The sequence below is a fragment of the Triticum urartu genome, chromosome 3A, assembly GCF_056163025.1.
Source record: "Triticum urartu cultivar PI428250 chromosome 3A, HENAU_Tu73, whole genome shotgun sequence".
Classification (NCBI taxonomy): domain Eukaryota; kingdom Viridiplantae; phylum Streptophyta; class Magnoliopsida; order Poales; family Poaceae; genus Triticum; species Triticum urartu.
Genome location: NC_141875.1, coordinates 599,303,421 through 599,323,300, shown reverse-complemented (window position 1 = coordinate 599,323,300; position 19,880 = coordinate 599,303,421). Strand labels below are relative to the sequence as shown.

Sequence of the window (19,880 nt, the reverse complement as noted above, 5' to 3'; positions counted from 1 at the left end):
TGCACAGTTTGATATTAAGGTGGATTTTGTGTAATATATTCTTTAGTTGATTTAGGAATATACATAAGTGAATAAGCATGAATCCCTAATGTGATATAAGAGTACATATATTGATGATGGTGTTTATCCATGAGATGATCACATTGTTTGCATGCTAGAACACCGGTACTTATGTTGATGATTTCTATCCATGAAAGGTTTCTATTTATTGCTCCAATATGGTGGCTTTTATAGATAAATAAATATGAGTGTTAAAATTTTACTATGTCGATTATGTACGATAAGCATCCAGTGCCAAAAATGGATAACTTGTGTTGTTTCCCTTTATGCAGTCATGCAGAAATGCTATGTGAATCTTGTTGAATTTATATCCAATAGTCATATGTAACGGTGAACAAGGTGGTCATTATAGGGCTTCCCGACTCATGAATGCGACAAATAATAACGCTCAACTTGTACTTTTGTGCGTCCGTTGCAGTGCTCCCATGATCCAGGAAAGCGACAAATCACAGCGTTCAACTTGTTCTTTTGCGTGTCGTTGCATTTCTCCGACAATCAAGGAAAGCGACAAATCACAACTTCAACTTCTTTATTTTGTCGTGGGTGCCATCGTGAATTTAGAGTAAAAAAGGATGCATATATTAATGCTATGACATTACATTTCATCATACATGCTTGCACTTGAATTATCGGCAGTTCAAAAGTCCATCATGTTGCCTAACCTTTGGCTGGGCGTATTTTTTATTACTTTAGCAAATTTATGGTAATGTAACTCATATAACTCAAGACATGATGATGCATTATATGTTTGATCTATAAATGAAATAGTTCTCACCTACTGCGAGAGATGATGGTGTATTACATTTTTTATTTACAAATAATGAAGGAGGCACATGGTGTAATGTCGACCGCAACAAAAACAATAACAACTTTGTGAAAAACAAGCCACTAGATCTGCAAGTTAAAATAATATGGAATTAGTATCATTCTGAAAAATGCTACCATTCCAGTTCCGCCAAATATGTTTGCACTCTACTATTGCAAAATCTAATTTTCCTTGCTTCTAAATATAAAGTTTCTCCTACCGTCCATCCTACTCCTTCCTTGTATTTTCATGATTGTTCCAATGGGTAGCCTACAATTGCATGTTACTATTGCAACTCCCTAAAAGGAAACATAAATCCATGAGATGGAAAATCAAATACTTCTCCAAATAAGGATTTTTTTGTCGGGTCCGGTAACACAAGTTTGTTCTCAATTGGTAACATACAATGGCATGTTACTGTTGCAATACTGAAGTGGAAGAATTGATCTAAGATGGCAATATCTAACCCTTCCCTTTCAATTCCTCCCTAGGTGTCGGAGTATATCCCGGCATATCCCTAGATAGGCTATTACAACTAGATGAGTAGACCGGAGGGAAAACAGGAGGCGGTTTACTTAGGTGCAGGCCCTCAGGGTCGAGTTAAAACCCTACTTCCTGCTCGTGTTGTATTGATTGATGTATAGGGGTGTACAATGGTGATAGAGAGATTAGGAATAATCTCTTGGTTATGTCATTATCGACTAGCCTAGCCTATGCCTATATGGATACCGAAGTCTATGGTTTACAGGATCCTAGTCGGTAGAATCGTGGAGGAGTCCTCCTAGACGTCGGCTTCCTTGTCATATACTCCAAGACTTCTAAGTCCTTCACTCTATTGGGACCACAGACAGAGACGTCTGCCAAGGGTATAAATCGACCTAAGGGGCACGAGCCGACCTACTCAAGCCAGCTTCCACTATGACGAGCCACGCGTCAGTAGCCCTTGAACCGCTCTTCGATATCGGTTGCACCTTGTTCATGGCCTATTTGGATCAGCTATCCCCTATAAGATTCTCGGGATCGCAATCAGTTCTGGAATCTCTCCTGAAAGTAGATCTGCACAACCGGCTCTTCCAAAAGAATGTGCAGAGCTTCATTTTTCACGCTCTTTTGAGTTTTGTTATGGTTTATGTCTTTCTTAGAGAGGCGAGGTGGTGGCGGCTCTCTAAAGATGGAATAAGGTTCTCCCCGCATTGTTCCCGTCTCAGTGGTGTTTCGAGCATCGTCAGAGGGCATGTGGAGATTTGTCTCCGACGGGTCTCATGGGATTCGGTCGGCGCTTGTCTTCGGTGGATCCACGCCTTCCGTTTGTCTGTATTCGTGTGTCTACATGTTGGATCCTTCTGATCTACGTTTTCCTTCATCGGCGGCGGTTGCTATTCTGACGCGCTGGTCCTATGGGGCTTTAGCTCGATGACTTCCCGATTGTCTACTACAACAAGATTTGCCCGGCTCCTATGAGGAAGGGGCGAAAACGGCGGTGCGCCTTCGGCTCGCTCCAGTGCTAGTAGTCGTCGCTAGGTGGTATACGGACCTAGATGTATTTTTTACTTCTGGTCCTAGAGGCCCGCTTAGCCCATTCGTGCAAAGGAAAGAGGTGAGACTAAAGTTTAGTCTCACATTGCTAGTTTGGTAGTAGTTGGGCCTCCTTATAAGGGAGGTTGTTTCTCCACATGTATGAGCATGAGAACAAGAGAGACATACACGCGCGCTCCTCCTCCGCCGCCCCCTGCGGGTTGCTGGAATGCACCGAGCCGTTGTCTAGCTACTGCTACGATCTTCTTGAGTCCTTTGCGGGAGAAGGGTGATAATGTTTTTGGGGCCACGGATGCTCCGGACACCGACAACCTCTTCGACGACATGGCTAGCAAGGACATCGACCCCAAGACCAACGCTTCTGCCGTTGCTCCGTATGTCTTTGTGTTCTCTCGGTTTAAGATCATGCCACAGTTTCTTGATCTATCCTGTCTTGTTCTACATATGTTCTGTTCTAGTTCACATGTGTAGATGCTATTTGCCTTCCGTCTGCTAGATTACATGACTTGTTTCATCTCTATTATAATAGTCATGTTTTATCTACTATTTCTGTTAATAAAATCATGTGGCAAATTGCTCATATTTCCAACACAATGTCGGAAACAGAAATCCATACGGTGAATCGCTATCTCTATAAAGAAACACTGGTACAACAAAGATTCTCCGACAAATTGTTCGGCAGAAGGTACAGTACTCAGAATACGGGAACAAAAATGTATAATGTCGGAAACAGAAATCCATAGGCTGCCCTCGCAAAAACAAAATTCCATAGGCTGAATAGCTATCTCTAGAAACAAACACAGGTACAACAAAGGTTCTCCAACAAATTGTTTGGTAATAGTTACTTTGACAAAGTACTCAGAATACGAAAAATAAAGATACATGCATGCCAAGCCGCACAAACACACAGGTGTGTTCTTCGGGCATACTCCAGTATACAACAGCAGCTGGATTGAACGAATGACAAACTCAGATGTTGGGAAAGGTAAAAACGACAATCTAAAATGAATGGATACGGTACTGGATCGATCCGGTGGGCGGACCCTCTCAGTTGAAGCTAGTGAGGTCCAGTGTGGCCTCCTCCTCGGACGTCTGGAATTCCCTGGAGGCCATCTCGACCACGTCTTCGTCCATATCGCCGCTGCCACCGGCGCTGCTGCGGCCCGTCTCGCTGTCGTAGTAGCCGCCACTGAGGTGCTGGGGGGGCGGCAACAAGTTCAGGTTCGTGCATGCAGAATGCATGCGTCCCTGTGCACTACACATCTGCTGAAATGCCGGCTCTGGTCCATGGTGCAGCATGTTGTTGTTGTTTCTGTGGGGCGGATAGTAGTATCGCTCCTGCATCTCGCCGCCGTAGGCGTTGAGGTCCGGCAACGGCGAGCTCAGGTTCATCATCCCTTCCTGGGACAATGATCCAGCAGCCGCGTTGTCTGGGTGGATGTACATACCCATCCCGGGTGGGCTGGAGACGGCCAGCACTGCAGCGCCATTTGGAACCACCTGGCCGTCATACCCGAGGCCGGACGATGGAGACGGTGGCGCCACGTTCTCGTCAGCCATCATTTTGTCGCGGATGTACTCCTCGAGGAGGGCGAACCGGCGCTTCTTCTTGAACCGGCGCTTCAACTTGAGGCTCCGCTTTGTAGCGTTCCAGTGATTCTTGACGGCGTTCTCCGACCGGCCGGGCAGGCACCTTGCGATCGTCAACCAATGGTTTCCGTGTATCTTGTGCGCGTCGATCAGCAGTGTGTCGTCCGCCTCAGTCCAGATGTGGTCCTTCTGGAATGTGATTATATGAAGCAAAGTTAATGCCTCGAGATAATTGGCACAATCAAGTGTAATTGAATTGAATATCATACTGGAAAAACTATTACTGCTACGATTATGGCGTACTCCACCATTAACATCACGAGTCACATCCGATTCATCAGCCATCGCACCCACATCCCCACGAGACTTTAGAAACTCATGTGAAATTCATGGTAAGTACAAACTAATGAGTGCAATTAATTGCATTGGTTCATACTCTAATAATTCTCCAAAGATTAGGTTTGCGGAGTATAGGCAGGAGATTCGCGGGGATTTTAATAATTATTTTCAGAGTGAAACTTGCACGATTTTCAAACGCTCGTGCATCTGCAATTCTAAAAAAAAAAGAGTGAATTCCACTTTTTACCCCATATTTATACATTTGTGACACTAATTACCCCTTTGAGTGAAAATTCGTCTAGAATACCCCTTTTGAAATCTTTGGACCCTTGTTTTTTGATGCGTGTCCATCAGGTAAGGTGTGAGGTGACGTCCTGTATCCAAAAACATGTGGACGGCCACAAGGAGTGGAACAGATAGACAAGAGAAGCTTGGACAAGATCGCCAATGATGCCCTCCGATCCTTACAGTTTTTTTTACGAATCAATGACGCAACATGCCGATCCTATTGACCATAAACAAACAAAATGTAAAACTGGGGTAAAACCGTGTTAAAAGTCTCCAAAATCTGACATTTCGATAAAAGTTCCGCTAAATAGGGTAATATGTGTCACAAATGTACAACTACAAGGTAAAAAATGGAATTCACTCAAAAAAAAAACTAATGGTTCACCATTATCTCCCCCCAATCTCTTCCTAAGGGCCACGGACAGAATTACTCATTGATGAAGAAATTGGCGCACTTAATGATTAAAATAAAAGCATGCAGCATATGACGAACCATTTGTTCTTCCTCTCCCACTTAACACCCACTTCCGAATTGTACGACCTAAAGTTCAGCATGCTTCGAACGTAGTAAAAACTAAAATAGAACAATTTAGACTTCCGAATCATATAGATCCATGGAAGATTTCACCTAATTAAAATCAAATCAAGACTATAAGCTGCGATGCATGCATCACCTTGATGCCGGCGCGCAGTTGATTTGTCCATCGCTCACGGCACTGCTTGCCGATCCGTCCCGGGAGGTGCTTGCAAATGGTCGCCCACTTGTGCTCTCCATGCTCATGTACCAATCTCCTGAGAAGTCTGCAAACAAGAAAGCGCATTGATCAATTAAGCAGAATAGCATGCATGCCGCGAGATCAAGCTGCTGGAAAAACGAATCAGATCCAGGTGTTTCACGTACTCGTCCTCTTCCTCTGTCCACGATCCTCTGTACAACGCCCGAGCGTTCCTGGAGGCAGATCTTTGTCGCCGGACCATGGGGATCTCCACCGGGACGGCCTCAGCGCCATAACCCACGGGGGCGTGGGTCCCCTCCGGCATGATGAAGGTTGAGGGAGGCATGCCGAAGCCGGAAACGAGCGATCCGGTGTCGGGGACTCTGGTCGGAGCGCTGTCAGCTTGCTGGAAGTGGGAGAAACCATGGGCAGAGTTCGGGGTGTACCTTTCGAACCTCCCATAGTCCTCCGCCGCCAGCTCCTGGTTCAAAAGCATGTCCCCCAACGACGCCATCCGCTCGGCCGGAGGTCGGAAGCAAGGCAGGAGCTGGGAAGGATGTGGAATTTCGGAGGAATCGGGCGAGAGGGGGGGGGGGGGGGGGGGGGGGGGGGCGGCTCTGACACTGGGGAGAAGGCAAGTCGCTGTCGAGACCAAGATCCAGGGACCCGCATCATATACAGGAGGAAGTGGCGCCCCAGCCGTTCATCTTCGAACCCACTTCCATCCGACGGCAGGAAACCTTCCTAGAATATGACGTTCCAAGTATACATATTCCACAGCGGCACACAGGAAGGGTGAAGATCGGCCGTCGGATCCCATTTCTGTCTTTCGCAGTCCATGTAGACCAGGCGTAGCCATGTTCTCAGGAGGTCAGCTGTTGCGCAGTGGGTCCCGGGCTATCGGTACATCTAAAAGGTGGGGCGAAGGGCAGACTCTCTCTCAAAAAAAAAAACGGTGGAGACAGTTTGGATGACGAGTTTGGTACAGCTGACAGTGAGGCGCTGCTCCATACAAACTTCCAAATGTACCTAACGTCCGTATGCGCATAAATGGCTCATGCCAGTGATATCCCAATGGAAACTTTTTCCAGTGGAATTCCATCGTTGGTGTGCACGTAAAGATTACCCGTAATACTTGGCTTACAATTAATATTCCACAAACATTAGCTCATTTTTATTTGCATTGTTAGTGGTACAGACCCATAGGCAAGCTCATTTGATACAAATAATTATTTGTGTGGAATTTCAATCAATTTCTATTTAATCAATTATTTGGTGTGCATGTAAAAGTATTAATTATTTTCAGATCAATTTTAGAGAAACTCAACACAAATAATTATTTCATTTTTTAATCTATTCCAGAAACACAAGTTTTTGGACTTCATAGTTAATTACAAATGAGTGCTAAATCTTTACCGCGCCAAATTTGTATGATAAGCATCCAATACCACAAATGGATAATTTGATTAGATTCTTACTAAAGATTCATGCAAAAGTGTCGTTGATCTTGTCGATTCTTTGTCCAATACAGTTACATGTGTATTGGAAAATGAGTGGATCGTTATAGGCCTTCGGGGTCTACGAAAACGACACAAATTAGAGTATGCAACTTGTTCTTTTTGTGTCAGCTAAATCGCAACCACGATCCACGAAAGCGACAAATCAGTACATGTGACTTGTTCTTGTCGGGTACCGTTGTGTATCTATCTAGAGTATAAACTGATGGATACATAATTGTTATGACGTTGCATATCCACAAGAGCAATAAAATGGTACGACGAACGTTTTTCCGCGCTAATGGGAACACAACCAACCGACATTTAAGCTATGCATGTTCATGGCTAAGAATTATTGCCGAGGTCTTTTATTAATGGTAAACGATATGGGTCCACGTTACTCATATAGGTGTTACCATTTCAACTGTCCACTGGCAGGGAATAATGATGGACATAGCCGTGGTGCCCATGCTTCTCTGCGATTTTTCTTTGAGGGCCAAGTTATTTCGATGGCTCAGTGTTGGCAAGTGGCAAGGTATATGAAAACCCCATGCACATGGCTTGTTGGCTATCAGTTTGGCTTGGCCCCTACTCAATTCAACCGCAGGCCAAGCCCATCTTCTCGACGATGTGTGTTTGGGGGGGGGGGGGGGGGGGGGGGATTTGTAGCACTACCAATGCTTGATCTCATATTTTTTTTAAGTGTAGGTTGACGAATGATGTGCCTAGAGTCCCACGGAATTCATATTTAAACTTGATCTACACATATGAAAAAGAGACAAGCCTAACTAGAAATGGGGTCCAAAATTTTGTCTTTCATGTGTATTGGTTTGTCCTTACTGTATGATAAGACGCAACGGTAAATGGCATTGTCTTGTCGTCACTCTATGATATAGGTGTTGCCACGTCAACTATCCTCTAGTAGGGAATAATGATGGTCATAGTCGTGGCCATGCTTCTTCAATTTTTCTTTGAGGATTGAGGTATTTCAATGGCTCGCAATTTACTAACCGCTTCGCTCCATCTGGTCTTGGAAAAAAAGGCAATTAGGGAGACGACGAACCTTCCGTCGCTTTGCTGGCGAGGCTATGGGTTCTCTTCCACTCTGGTCTCCGCTTCGACGATGGAAGGGTGGGGGAACCTGGGCTCTCTGCTTGCCTGTAGATAGGGTGTTAGGATTAGTGTGACCTATGGTGACGTTCGGATGGAGGTGACAACGGCTTCTGGAATAAATTTTCCCCGATGCCAGCCCATTTCGATGACGTCCCTAGTGGTGAACTCGAGGGATCGGTCGGTACCTTATTCCATTGTTTCCTTGGTGCGATGGATTTTGTGGCGTTTGTTGTGTCCGCGGCGGATTCCATCTCATGTGGTGTCTTCTTCTTCTTGGGGGACAATGAAGGTCCAATAACAAAGTTGGAGGCTAGTGGATGGCGGTTCCAGCATTCTACGTCGACGACATGTGGCGGATCCAGGTTGCAAGGAGCACGAGAATGATCCCGATCGACGTGCCATATCGACAGTGGCCTTGCCAACAACGGGCCTCTTTTTCGGCTCACAGAGTCCTCATGGGGCGACCGTGCTTCTTCATCTCCGAAGATGGCAAGTGGTCAGGATGGTGGTTGCTAAAATCCGCTTCAATGGAGTTTTCTTGCAAATGTTTCTAGACATCTGTCCTCTCTCATTTTCTCTTGTAGTTTTCGCGAGTTCTTGTTGTAATTTGGTATATATTTAATGGCACACAGAAATTCTAAAAAAAAGTAGAAGAAAAACACATGCACATAGCTTGTTGCTAGCTAGTTAGCCTTGGACCCTCCTCCTAATGCTCGGCCAATGTCCCATATGTTCGTAAACTTTACCAGGTTGACAAAAGATGTCTCCTCCAGTCTCCCACATAATTTCATATTTAAATTCAATCTACACATAGGAAAAAGAGACTAAAAATGGCGTCCTTTTTTTTCTATGTCTTTCTACACTGTTCATAGACTAATCCTTCTTTTTTCCCATGTACCTTTGAAGTTCGGTATCATGTTTGTGGCACGGGAGTTCTTCTTGCCGTGTCGTATGAAGTTGGGGGAACAGGTGTGGTGTTGGCAAACACAATGACAAAATAATGTTTGGAGTAAAGAATTAGTTTATTAATTAGAATTTTTTGGTCAATTCATCTTGTCCAAACTTGTACTCAAGCGTGAATGCACCCCGCGTTATCAGGCTGGACGGTAAAAGTACATACCCCCACCGTCTTAAAATAAATGTCTTAACTTTATACTGACTTTGTAAAAAAATATAAAGTTGATATATTTATTTTAGGATAGAGAGAATAATCGTGTGGACCTTGCACGGACAGGAATGGGGCAGGCGGTGTGAGTGAGACAAAGAGGAAACGCAAGGCGCACACAGGGCGAGATGCCGGCCAGATAATAAACAAATCAAAAAGCAAAAAACGTCACACTGGCTTCTGCCGAAAAGCAGGCAGAGACGCGCGCGGCCTCTATGATTCATCATACAACTAATCTAAAATGTCCTCAAGCAAGCCGTTCAAGCAGCCCGAAGGAAGCTTCCTTTCGTCTTTCTTCAGGACGTCACGCAACCATCGGTTCGGCAAAATGCCTGCATGCATTTCATGTCTGGAAATAGGCCTTTCGTCTTTCTTTGGGACGCCACGCAACCATATCGTTCGAGCAAAATGCCTGCATGTATTTCATCTCTGGAAATAGGCCGAATGCATGCATGCACTGCATGTCTCTACTCTCTCTGTTTCTAAATATATGTTTCTTATATATTTTATATGAACTACATACGAAGCAAAATGAATAAATCTACATTAAAACACGTCATTAATTTTTTTTTAAAAGACTTATATTTAAGGACAGATTGGTATTTGTTTCTTGGAAACTATGCATGCATGCAAACGTGAGCCAATCTGGTTTGCTCGGTTAGCAGACATAAAAACGTCACCCAACCGGGCGCCCAATAGCCGGTTCAAAACGTTTAGACTGACTGGCACTCCCCATATTCGGCCCATATTTGAAGTGGATATGAGGAGGCCCGGACATGCCCGAGCACGCCTGCCACACCGGCTCTGTGAAGGCAGATCCATCCCAAATCAGAACCAATTTGAGTACCTCTCCGCATCGATCAAATTCCTCCTACCTCCATCCTCCATTTCTCCCGCCGCCGCGCAGGCGTCCACTACCTTCTTGCTAGCCATCCCTCCCCACCGTCCTTCGTGTCATCGCCGACGGTCATGTCCGCCTCCATGGCCTCGGTCGATGCCTCGGCAGAATCAGTCGGGGTTCCCGGCCTGGCTTTGGATCCTTGCAAGGCAGAGAACCTTGCTCGGAAGGAGCGCCGCCGGAGGCAGCGTGAGCGTGAGGCGGCGGAGAAGATAGCGGCGGCGTAGGCAGTTGCGGACGCGACCTTGTTGGCGGCGAAGGCTATTGCTTAGGACATGGATGCGACGCTCCCCAATTTATCGGTCGTGGCCACAAAGACAATGTATTTGTTGTTGTTTCCCGATTGCATCATGCCCTCCCAGTGGAAGGGCATCCCGGATTTAAGATTTTCTCAAGTCGTCCCCTATGAGGACTTGGTGGCGGACTCGTCGGAGCTCAAAGTGCATCGGGCGTCCTCGGGCAATGCCGGTGCTAGTCATGCCCACTACCTGTTCGAAGAAATGCCCGCCCAAGACTGGGTATAAATTTTGACCCTTTTCAGATTTGCATCCATAGTTCATTTTGTTGCATATGTTATCAAATCGTATTAGTAGTACAATAGTTAAATTGCAATGCATATTCTAGGAATAAATATTGCATGATATGATAAATCATGGTCAAGATTATTTGCAATTCACCATGGAGGATACCAATTCCTCGGTGTTTGAAGTTGGGCGAACATCACACACTAAAAGGAAGAAGAAAGCTGCCAAAGTTTACAAGCCGAGGGGGTCCAACATTCACATAATTTGCAGATATTTTGTTGTGTGAAAGTTGGTGAAACACTAGCATGGATCTGATTTGTTGACCGAGCAAAAAAGCAAGAAATATTGGGAGAAAATTTGGAAATTTTATCATGAGCAAAAACACTATGTGCAACCACACCCAATATGCACCAACCGTGCCGCGTGTTCTCTTCAACATAGAAGGTTGTCCATGCAAGAGGCCTTTAGCAAATTTGTTGGCTATCTCAAACAAGTTTTAGGTCGGAACCAAAGCAACACCAGAGTTCAAAACCATGCAACTTTGGCAGAGGCTTTGTACCATCAAGTGGAGAAGAAACCATTCACTTTTTCTCATTGTTGGATGAAACTGAATAGGAGACCCAAGTAGCAGACCGTCCTCAAGGAAATTGAGAACGACATGAAGATGATGAAGAAAAACAATGGGTCGAGCTCGACTCAATCAATTGGAGTGGACGAGGAAGGGGAAGAAGAAAATGTTGCGTCCAAATTACAACCAATCGTGTAAAAAAGAAACTGCAAGTGATGGGGAACAACTGGGAGAAGGAAAGGGTGGCGCGTGAAGGGGCAACAAACAAAATATCTGCCACTTGGACGGGCATTTTTTATGCCAAGGAGGTGAAGAAGGAGGAGAGGAACAAGATGTTCATTGATGTGCAAAGGGAGAAGATGGAGTTCGACCAACAGAGATTGGCCTTAGAGTAGGGGAAGGTGGTGTTGGGAAATGTAGCATGTGATTTCAAATAAAATCATACGCTCACGCAAGATGTATCTAGGAGATGCATATCAAGCAGGGGGGAGAGTGTGTCTATGTACCCTCCTAGACCGAAAGCGGAAGCATTTGACAATGCGGTCGATGTAGTCAAACTTCTTCTCTTTCCGACCGATCAAGTACCGAACATACGACACCTCTGAGTTCTGCACACGTTCATCTCGATGATGTCCCTCGAATTCTTGATCTAGCAAAGTGTCGAGGAAGTAGATGAGTTCCATCAGCACCATGGCGTGGTGAAAGTGATGGTGAAGTGATCCACGTAGGGCTTCGCCTAAGCACTACGAGAATATGACCGAGGGTGTTATCTGTGGAGGGAGGTGTCGCACACGGCTAACATATGTTGTTGTGTGTTCTAGGCGCCCCCCCCCTCATATATATAGGTGGGAGGGAGAGGGAGAAGCCAAGGGGGCGCCCCAAGTAGGCTGAATCCTAGAGTAAAATGCATTAGTGCACCCTAAACTTGCTGGTTAGGACCAAAACAATCCTCAAACTCTGAAACTGTACTAGTACGGTCCTAATACTTGTTCATACGGTGCTCATACGGTCCTCCAATTTGATTCACAGGTCCTGGCGTACCTGAAACATACGATTTCGCTGTACAGAGGCTGGCCACGTCAACGTGGGGAAGTAAACTTTGTGTTCGGCCCCACTAGTCGTACAGAATTTCCCATCTGCCCTCATCTATACGAGACTCGTTCTCTTCTTCCCCTGTTTCGAGTCAGGAGCAGGGACGCGAACACGCGGTGGAAGGGACGGTTGATCGGCACCTCTGCCGGTCCATGCGAGCAGCGGGGACGGCGGAGGAACGCAGGGCCGCACTGCAGTAACTGCAGGCGGCGGTGCACGGCAGCGATGGTCGGCCCTGTACAACGCCATGAGAAAGGGGCGGCGCCCTCGTATGGTGAGTGTCAAATTTCCCACATAGCTGTGAAAATTTGCCCCTGAAAAGTGTTTTCCACTAGATTAGGCAGTTGTTTAGCGATCCCCCATGATTTATGCATTGATTTGGTGGCATTTGACGTACATTAGGCTAGGGTTTACATATTTGTAGGGTTTATCTCAAACTGAATGTCTCAATTAGTTCAATTTTGCTCTTTTTGCAGCGGAAGACAGTGACTTTTTCACTTTGGAGTTCGTTCATGGAGGATTTTTCCATGGCAGTGGAAGAAATAGAGCCTATCTGAATGGGAAAAAGACTTGTTATGATTTTTGTGAAACTGGGTGTGTATGCATGAAGATGTTTGAAGATTTGGTAGAGCATATTGGGTATGAGACGGCTGGTAGGGTTTCCATGTACTGGTTGCTACCTGGCTCTCAATTGAATGAAGATGGTGCAAGGCTATTATCGAAGGAAGAAGAAGTTTGTATTGACATTGTGAGAATGGTAAAAGGAGGGCACCGATACTTGATGATTTTTCTGGATCATGGAAACAGCTACAATGGTGGACGACGATCAGCGTGGGATGCCGTGGTTGGCACTCCATTGACATTTTTACCTCCTGTTATCAGTCCTAAGAAGAAAATCATGGGTGATGTCAGTAGTGAAGAGCAGAGCACAGTGGATGGCAGTTATGTTGACGTCAACACTATATGTGAGGCCAATGAATTTGCAAGCAATGAGGAAGTTGTTAGGTTGAGGCCAAGAGCAAAGAAAGGTGATGTCAATGAAGAAGGATGTGACGGTGATGATGATAGTGAAGATAGTGATTATGTTCCCGAGATTGTGGACAGTGATTACGATTTGGAGGATGGTGATGAGGACTTGGTGCAGGAGCAACTACATTCTGTTAGTGATAGGAAAGGGAAGCAAGTGGTTGAGGATTGTAACTCTGAAGATGAGAAATTAGAAGCCCCGGAGTCAGACGAGGATGAGATGAAGTTCAATTTCAAATCTTTTACGGCAGAAGATATGCATGATCCAAAGTTCCATGTGGGTCAGCTATTCTCATCAGTTGATTTGCTAAGAAGAGCAATCAGGGAGTATAGTGTGAAAGAGAGAGTGAGCATCACATTTCCCAAGAATGATAAAAGTAGGATTGGAGCTAAGTGTGAGGATGGATGTCCATGGTATCTTTATGCCTCATTGGACAAAAGGACAAATTCAGTTATGGTGAAAACCTTCAACAGTGTGCATCATTGTAGCAAGAAGTGGCAAGTGAGGGCATTTACTGCCAAGTACATTGCTAACAAGTATGTGGAGAAAATAAGAGCTAATGAGAGGATGACCCTCAAGGGATTGGCAGCACTTGTGCAGGAAGATTCCAACATGACAATTAAAAGAGGGAAGCTAGGGAGGGCCAGAGGACTAGCTTTCAATATTATATATGGAGATGAAATAGCACAATACAACAAGTTGTGGGACTATGCAAATGAGCTGAGGAGATCCAATCCAGGAAGTACATTTTATTTAGACCTTGTTGAAGATGGCCAGTTTGAGAAATGCTACTTTTCCTTTGATGCTTGTAAGAGGGGTTTCCTATCAGCTTGTAGGCCTGTTCTTTTCCTCGATGGTTGTCATTTGAAGACACAATATGGAGGCATCCTACTTAGTGCAGTAGGAATGGATCCCAACGATTGCATAATTCCTATTGCACATGCAGTGGTTCAGAGAGAAGATACAAAGGCTTGGACGTGGTTCTTGACAACTTTAAAGAAAGATCTTGGTATTGTGAACAATGATCTTTGGACTATCATGTCCGACAAGCAAAAAGTGAGTGTGTCTTACCTAATTTTGAACATTTTCATATTGTACATGGGCTGCATTTAAATATTATTAACACTTGTTTTATGAATTTACTTATGTCAGGGTCTAATAAAGGCAGTGAAAGAACTGTTTAGTGGTTCCCCACATAGATTTTGTGTCAGGCATCTTTGGCAGAATTTCAACAAAAATTTTAAAGGTGAGGCCCTCAAAAACCAACTCTGGAAATGTGCTAGAAGTAGTACCGAAGGGAAATTTAGGCATAACATGAATGAGATGTTAGTTCTAAACAAAGAGGCACATGATTGGCTAGAGGAGTTGGACCCTCCAACATGGGTTAGGGCATTTCAAAATGAATTCCCAAAGTGTGATGTCTTGTTGAACAATAACTGTGAGGTGTTCAACAAGTATATATTGGATGCAAGAGAAATGCCTATAATCAGCATGTGCCAGAGGATTAAAGGACAACTAATGGGAAGAAATCATAGCAAGCTGCAAGAGGCCTTGAAGTGGCCTGGTACTATATGTCCAAAGATAAGGAAAAAATTGGACAAGAATGTGGAATTTGCTAGAACTTGCTATGCTTCACCAGCTGGATTGGGAATCTTTAACGTCAATGATAGAGGTGTAGACTACGGGGTCGATTACCAGTTGAGGAAGGGCAGCTGTAGGAGATGGGATTTGTCTGGCATTCCATGCAGCCACGGAGTAGCTGCTCTTAGATATGACAAAATCAATCCAGAGGATTATGTTAACTCATGTTATTCTATTGCAACATATCGCAAGGCATATGAAAACATTATTATGCCATGCCGAGATATTAGTGAGTGGAGCAAAATGAATGGCAGAACTATCGCACCACCACCATTGGTAAAGCAGAAAGGAAGGAGGAGGAAGAACAGGAGAAAACAGCCAGAAGAGAAACAAGGGAAAAAAGGAGTAAAAATTACAAGGGCAGGGGCAATAATCCATTGCAGCTATTGTGGAGTTGCTGGCCATAACATTGGTGGTTGTATGGACTTCAAATTAGGGTTAAAACCAAAGAAAAAATCTGAAAGGGTCAGAGTGAGGGCAGAGCCTGATGTTTCCTCCTCCTCGGATGAGGAAGAAGCAGTTGTCACTCAGGTGAGGCCCTATATCTAGCTTCATGATCTTCATTATGTTACTAATTATATGCTTCAACATGTAAAAATTGCCATGCTTTTACTGTTTGTAGGAACAGAATCAGCGGACAGAAGGTTTAATTCAAGAGCCAGTACATTTGTATCAGCCTGAGATAATTAATATTTTAACACAGGAGGTACTTATAGTAATTTATTTTCATTACACATAGCAAGTTCATGTACAAATGTTTCATGTATGATCCTCAAAATTGAGTTATATTTCAGAGAGAAGCAAGCCAGAGGGAAGCAAGCCAGAGGGAAGCAGTCCATCAAGGTCCATTACCAAATTCTGTTTTCATAGAGGAGCACATCATGTCTCAGCCACCAGTTATCCCTACTACTGCAACAAAGGAGGGCAATGTTCACAGGAAAAGAGAGGTTCTAGCATTGGCAAAGCTGAGAGCCGCAGCTGAGAAAAGAGAAGTTGCAGACCTAGCAAAGTTTGAAGCAGCAATGGCAAAGTTGAAAGAAGAAGAGGACAAAATTAAGCTTGCAGCTCAAAAGAGAAAGGAAGAGCTGGAAGCTAAGAAACAAGCAGCTGAGGAAAAGAAAAAAACTATACTAGAGGAAAAGAGACTTGCTGCAGAAGAGAAGAGAAGAGCTACTGAGGAAAAAAAGAAAAAAGCCCAAGAGGAGAAACTTGAAATGGCAGAGAAGAAAAGGCAAATGATGGATGAGAGAAAAAGAAATGCAGAGATAGAAAAACAAAAGAAGGCCGAGGAGAAGAGAAGGATTGCAGAGGAGAAGAAAATGATTGCAAATACAAAATACCAGCAGGAGGAGGCAGCTTTTCTGATACATCAAGCAGAGGAGTTTGAGAGGCAGGAGAGTTGGAGAAAATTTAAGGAGGCTGAGGAGGCTGCAAGGCAAAATGCTTGGGAGCAGCAGAACAATCAACAAGACACAACAAGGAATGAAGAATGGGAGCTGACAAAGAGGAGAGCTGAAGAAACAAACAAGAAAGCCATGGATGACCAAATGGCAGATCAAGTAAGGAAGCAAGCCGTGTTGGAGGAACAAATGAAAGAAAGAGCTGCAGGAACTAGTTCAAGGATCGAGGAGGCAAGATTTAATCCTTGCGTTGTTCAAGGAAACAAGACAAAGAAAAAAATGCACCTACCAATCAGAACATGACATGTTTTAAGAAACCTAGAAAGGTTAATATGTTCGACGAATTTAGGTAAAGGGATGTGAAGTTTGGAATGATCTTCATCTTTTTTTGTGTTTCTGCTTATGATCAGGTGCAAAACTTGTAATGGCAATGTTTTGTTTATGATCATTGTGCTGATCATGAAGTGTAAGAGGTGTCTTCTGATTAGGAAACTACTATTGCAGACCATGTGTTATTTATACTGTGAAACTTAATTACCCAGTTTTTTCAGCTGCAAAAATCATGTTTATGTGTGCTTTAATTTGTGTGAATCTCTTGTTTCTGAGCTTCAACACTTTTTATTCTCATTCAGCAAATGCTTTATATTTTAAACAGTGCATTGTGCCAGTAGCGGTCTGTACTGTTATTCTATTCCAGTTCTATAAACCAAAATGCAGTCAACATCGTTGATTTTGTTTCGCCATTTACATTTAGCAAGTATTGTTCATTTTCATGCTAAAATTTCACAAAAATCTAGTTCAAATAAGTTCATTTCATTTCACTCATAAACTAAAATCACAAGTTGCTCCATACATACAACAACTGGTTTACAAAAGCCATAGCAACTTGACACACACAAGTACATGATCTTCATGCACTGGACACAGAAACAGGACACACACTTGATGCACTCCTCAAAGAGCATCACCTGAGCCGTCATTGCCATCCACACTACCCAGCATTGTGGTGAACTAATGGGTCGTGTTGCACTTGTCTGACGACGGGAAGTATAGCGACAGGTCACCTCCATGCCCACCTCTGCGGCAGGACAGTGCACTTCTTCTCCATGGCCGCCAAAAGCGCTGAGCGTCACCGCTGAACTACCATCGCCGACAGCCGTCGCGAGCACCAACGAGCTCATCCAGGGAAGCCGGCCGCGGAAGGAGAACGTGGCCGGTCTCCGGTCGGAAGCACGGCTGACGACGGGCGGGGCAGCGACGACTACGCCCGACGGGAGAGACGATACGAGGCTGCCGCCCTCGCCTGAGACCGAGCTCACGGTCACGCTCGCGCCACCCATGGGTGCGGGAGTCCGGCGAAAGGAGGTATTTGGGGCGGCAGTGTGGTGCCGGCTACGCGAGTACGACGGCGGATGGAGGGATTTGGGCGCCGCGGGAGTGTGCGAGGGTTAGGGATTTGAGAGCGTATTGGGGATTTCTGCCCACCGGCGACCAAGTCAACTGACTAGTGGGCCCTACGAACGCTGACATGGCCAGCCCAATACGCTCTGTACAGCGAACTCGTATGTTTTAGGTACGCCAGGACCTGTGAATCAAATTGGAGGACCGTATGAGCACCGTATGAACAAGTATTAGGACCGTACTAGTACAGTTTCAGAGTTTGAGGACCGTTTTGGTCCTAACCAGCAAGTTTAGGGTGCACTAATGCATTTTACTCCTGAATCCTACTTGGGGTTGCTCCCCAATTCGGCCCCCTTTCCTTTTTTCACTTGAGGGGGAAGGAAAGAGGAGGGAGGAGGGAAGGAAGGGGGAGGCCGAATCCCTCCCCTTCCTTCTCTCTTCCCCTCTTTACTTTCCCCTCTGGTGCGGCCCATGTGGGGGGCGCAGATGCCCCTGCTGGAAGCTGCATTTCCCCTCTTGGCCCATTAGGCCCATATCTTTGTCGGGGGTGCCTGGAACCCCTTTCCTGTGACCTGATATGTACCCGGTACCCTCCGGAACACTTCTGGTGTCCGAATACTATCGTCTTATTTATCACTCTTTACCTCTTGACCATTTTGAGACTCCTCGTCATGTCTGTGATCTCATCCAGGACTCTGAACAACATTCGGTCACCAATACACATAACTCATATATTACAAAATCGTCATCGAACATTAAGCGTGCGGACCCAACGGGTTCGAGAACTATGTAGACATGACCGAGACACCTCTCCGGTTAATAAACAACAGCGGAACCTGGATGCTCATATTGGCTCCTACATATTCTACGAAGATCTTTATCGGTCAAACCGTAATGACAACATACGTAATTCCCTTTGTCATCGGTATGTTACTTGCCCGAGATTCGATTGTCGGTATCTTCATACCTAGTTCAATCTCATTACCAACAAGTCTCTTTACTCATTCCGTAATACATCATCCCACAACTAACTCATTAGTCACATTGCTTGTAAGGCTTCTTATGATGTGCATTACCGAGAGGGCCCAAAGATACCTCTCCGATACTCGAAGTGACAAATCCTAATCTCGATCTATGCCAACCCAACATACACCTTCGGAGATAACTGTAGAGCATCTTTATAATCACCCAGTTACATTGTGACGTTTGATAGCACACAAGGTATTCCTCTGGTATCCGGGAGTCCCATCATCTCATAGTCAAAGGAATATGTGTATGACATGAAGAAAGCAATAGCAATAAAATTGAACGATCAATATGCTAATCTAACGGATGGGTCCTCTCCATCACATCATTCCCCTAATGATATGATCCCGTTATCAAATGACAACTCATGTCCATGGTTAGGAAACCTTAACCATCTTTGATCAACGAGCTAGTCAAGAAGAGGCTCACTAGGGACGTAGTGTTTTGTCTATGTATTCACACATGCATTAAGGTTTCCGGTCAATACAATTCTAGCATGAATAATAAAAATTTATCATGAATAAGGAAATATAAAATAAAAACTTTACTATTGCCTCTAGGGCATATTTCCTTCAGTCTCCCACATATTCAATAATCTATATTACATACTAATGATTCTAACACCGTAATGACAACATACGTTATTCCCTTTGTCATCGGTATGTTACTTGCCCGAGATTCGATTGTCGGTATCTTCATACCTAGTTCAATCTCATTACCAACAAGTCTCTTTACTCATTCCGTAATACATCATCCCACAACTAACTCATTAGTCACATTGCTTGTAAGGCTTCTTATGATGTGCATTACCGAGAGGGCCCAAAGATACCTCTCCGATACTCGAAGTGACAAATCCTAATCTCGATCTATGCCAGCCCAACATACACCTTCGGAGATAACTGTAGAGCATCTTTATAATCACCCAGTTACATTGTGACGTTTGATAGCACACAAGGTATTCCTCTGGTATCCGGGAGTCCCATCATCTCATAGTCAAAGGAATATGTGTATGACATGAAGAAAGCAATAGCAATAAAATTGAACGATCAATATGCTAAGATAACGGATGGGTCTTCTCCATCACATCATTCCCCTAATGATATGATCCCGTTATCAAATGACAACTCATGTCCATGGTTAGGAAACCTTAACCATCTTTGATCAACGAGCTAGTCAAGAAGAGGCTCACTAGGGA

General features: G+C 44.6%; 2 protein-coding genes across 2 annotated transcripts; one reads left to right on the top strand and one right to left on the bottom strand.

Moving 5' to 3' along the window:
• Positions 1-3,447: 3,447 nt before the first annotated feature.
• On the bottom strand, positions 3,448-5,848 carry LOC125547028 (uncharacterized). Its single transcript, XM_087516942.1, has 3 exons — positions 5,520-5,848; positions 5,293-5,419; positions 3,448-4,180 (listed from the first exon to the last, which is right to left on the bottom strand). The coding sequence occupies exons 1-3, from the start codon at positions 5,846-5,848 to the stop codon at positions 3,449-3,451; spliced, it is 1,188 nt and encodes a 395-aa protein (XP_087373068.1). The 3' UTR covers position 3,448.
• A 6,256-nt stretch (positions 5,849-12,104) lies between these two features.
• Positions 12,105-16,561, top strand: LOC147980718 (uncharacterized). The gene is made up of 5 exons (XM_087515728.1): positions 12,105-12,464; positions 12,667-14,273; positions 14,370-15,389; positions 15,481-15,564; positions 15,653-16,561. Exons 1-5 carry the CDS (start codon positions 12,416-12,418, stop codon positions 16,559-16,561), a joined length of 3,669 nt encoding a protein of 1,222 aa, XP_087371854.1. The 5' UTR covers positions 12,105-12,415.
• Positions 16,562-19,880: the final 3,319 nt, after the last annotated feature.

Coding starts and splice junctions, on each gene's coding strand:
- LOC125547028 (XM_087516942.1), bottom strand. CDS start 5,848: ATGGCGTCGTTGGGGGACATGCTTTTGAACCAGGAGCTGGCGGCGGAG. Junction 5,420..5,519: donor TGGACAGAGGAAGAGGACGA/GTACGTGAAACA, acceptor TCTTGTTTGCAG/ACTTCTCAGGAGATTGGTAC. Junction 4,181..5,292: donor AACTGCGCGCCGGCATCAAG/GTGATGCATGCA, acceptor ATCACATTCCAG/AAGGACCACATCTGGACTGA.
- LOC147980718 (XM_087515728.1), top strand. CDS start 12,416: ATGGTCGGCCCTGTACAACGCCATGAGAAAGGGGCGGCGCCCTCGTAT. Junction 12,465..12,666: donor AGGGGCGGCGCCCTCGTATG/GTGAGTGTCAAA, acceptor CTCTTTTTGCAG/CGGAAGACAGTGACTTTTTC. Junction 14,274..14,369: donor TCATGTCCGACAAGCAAAAA/GTGAGTGTGTCT, acceptor TACTTATGTCAG/GGTCTAATAAAGGCAGTGAA.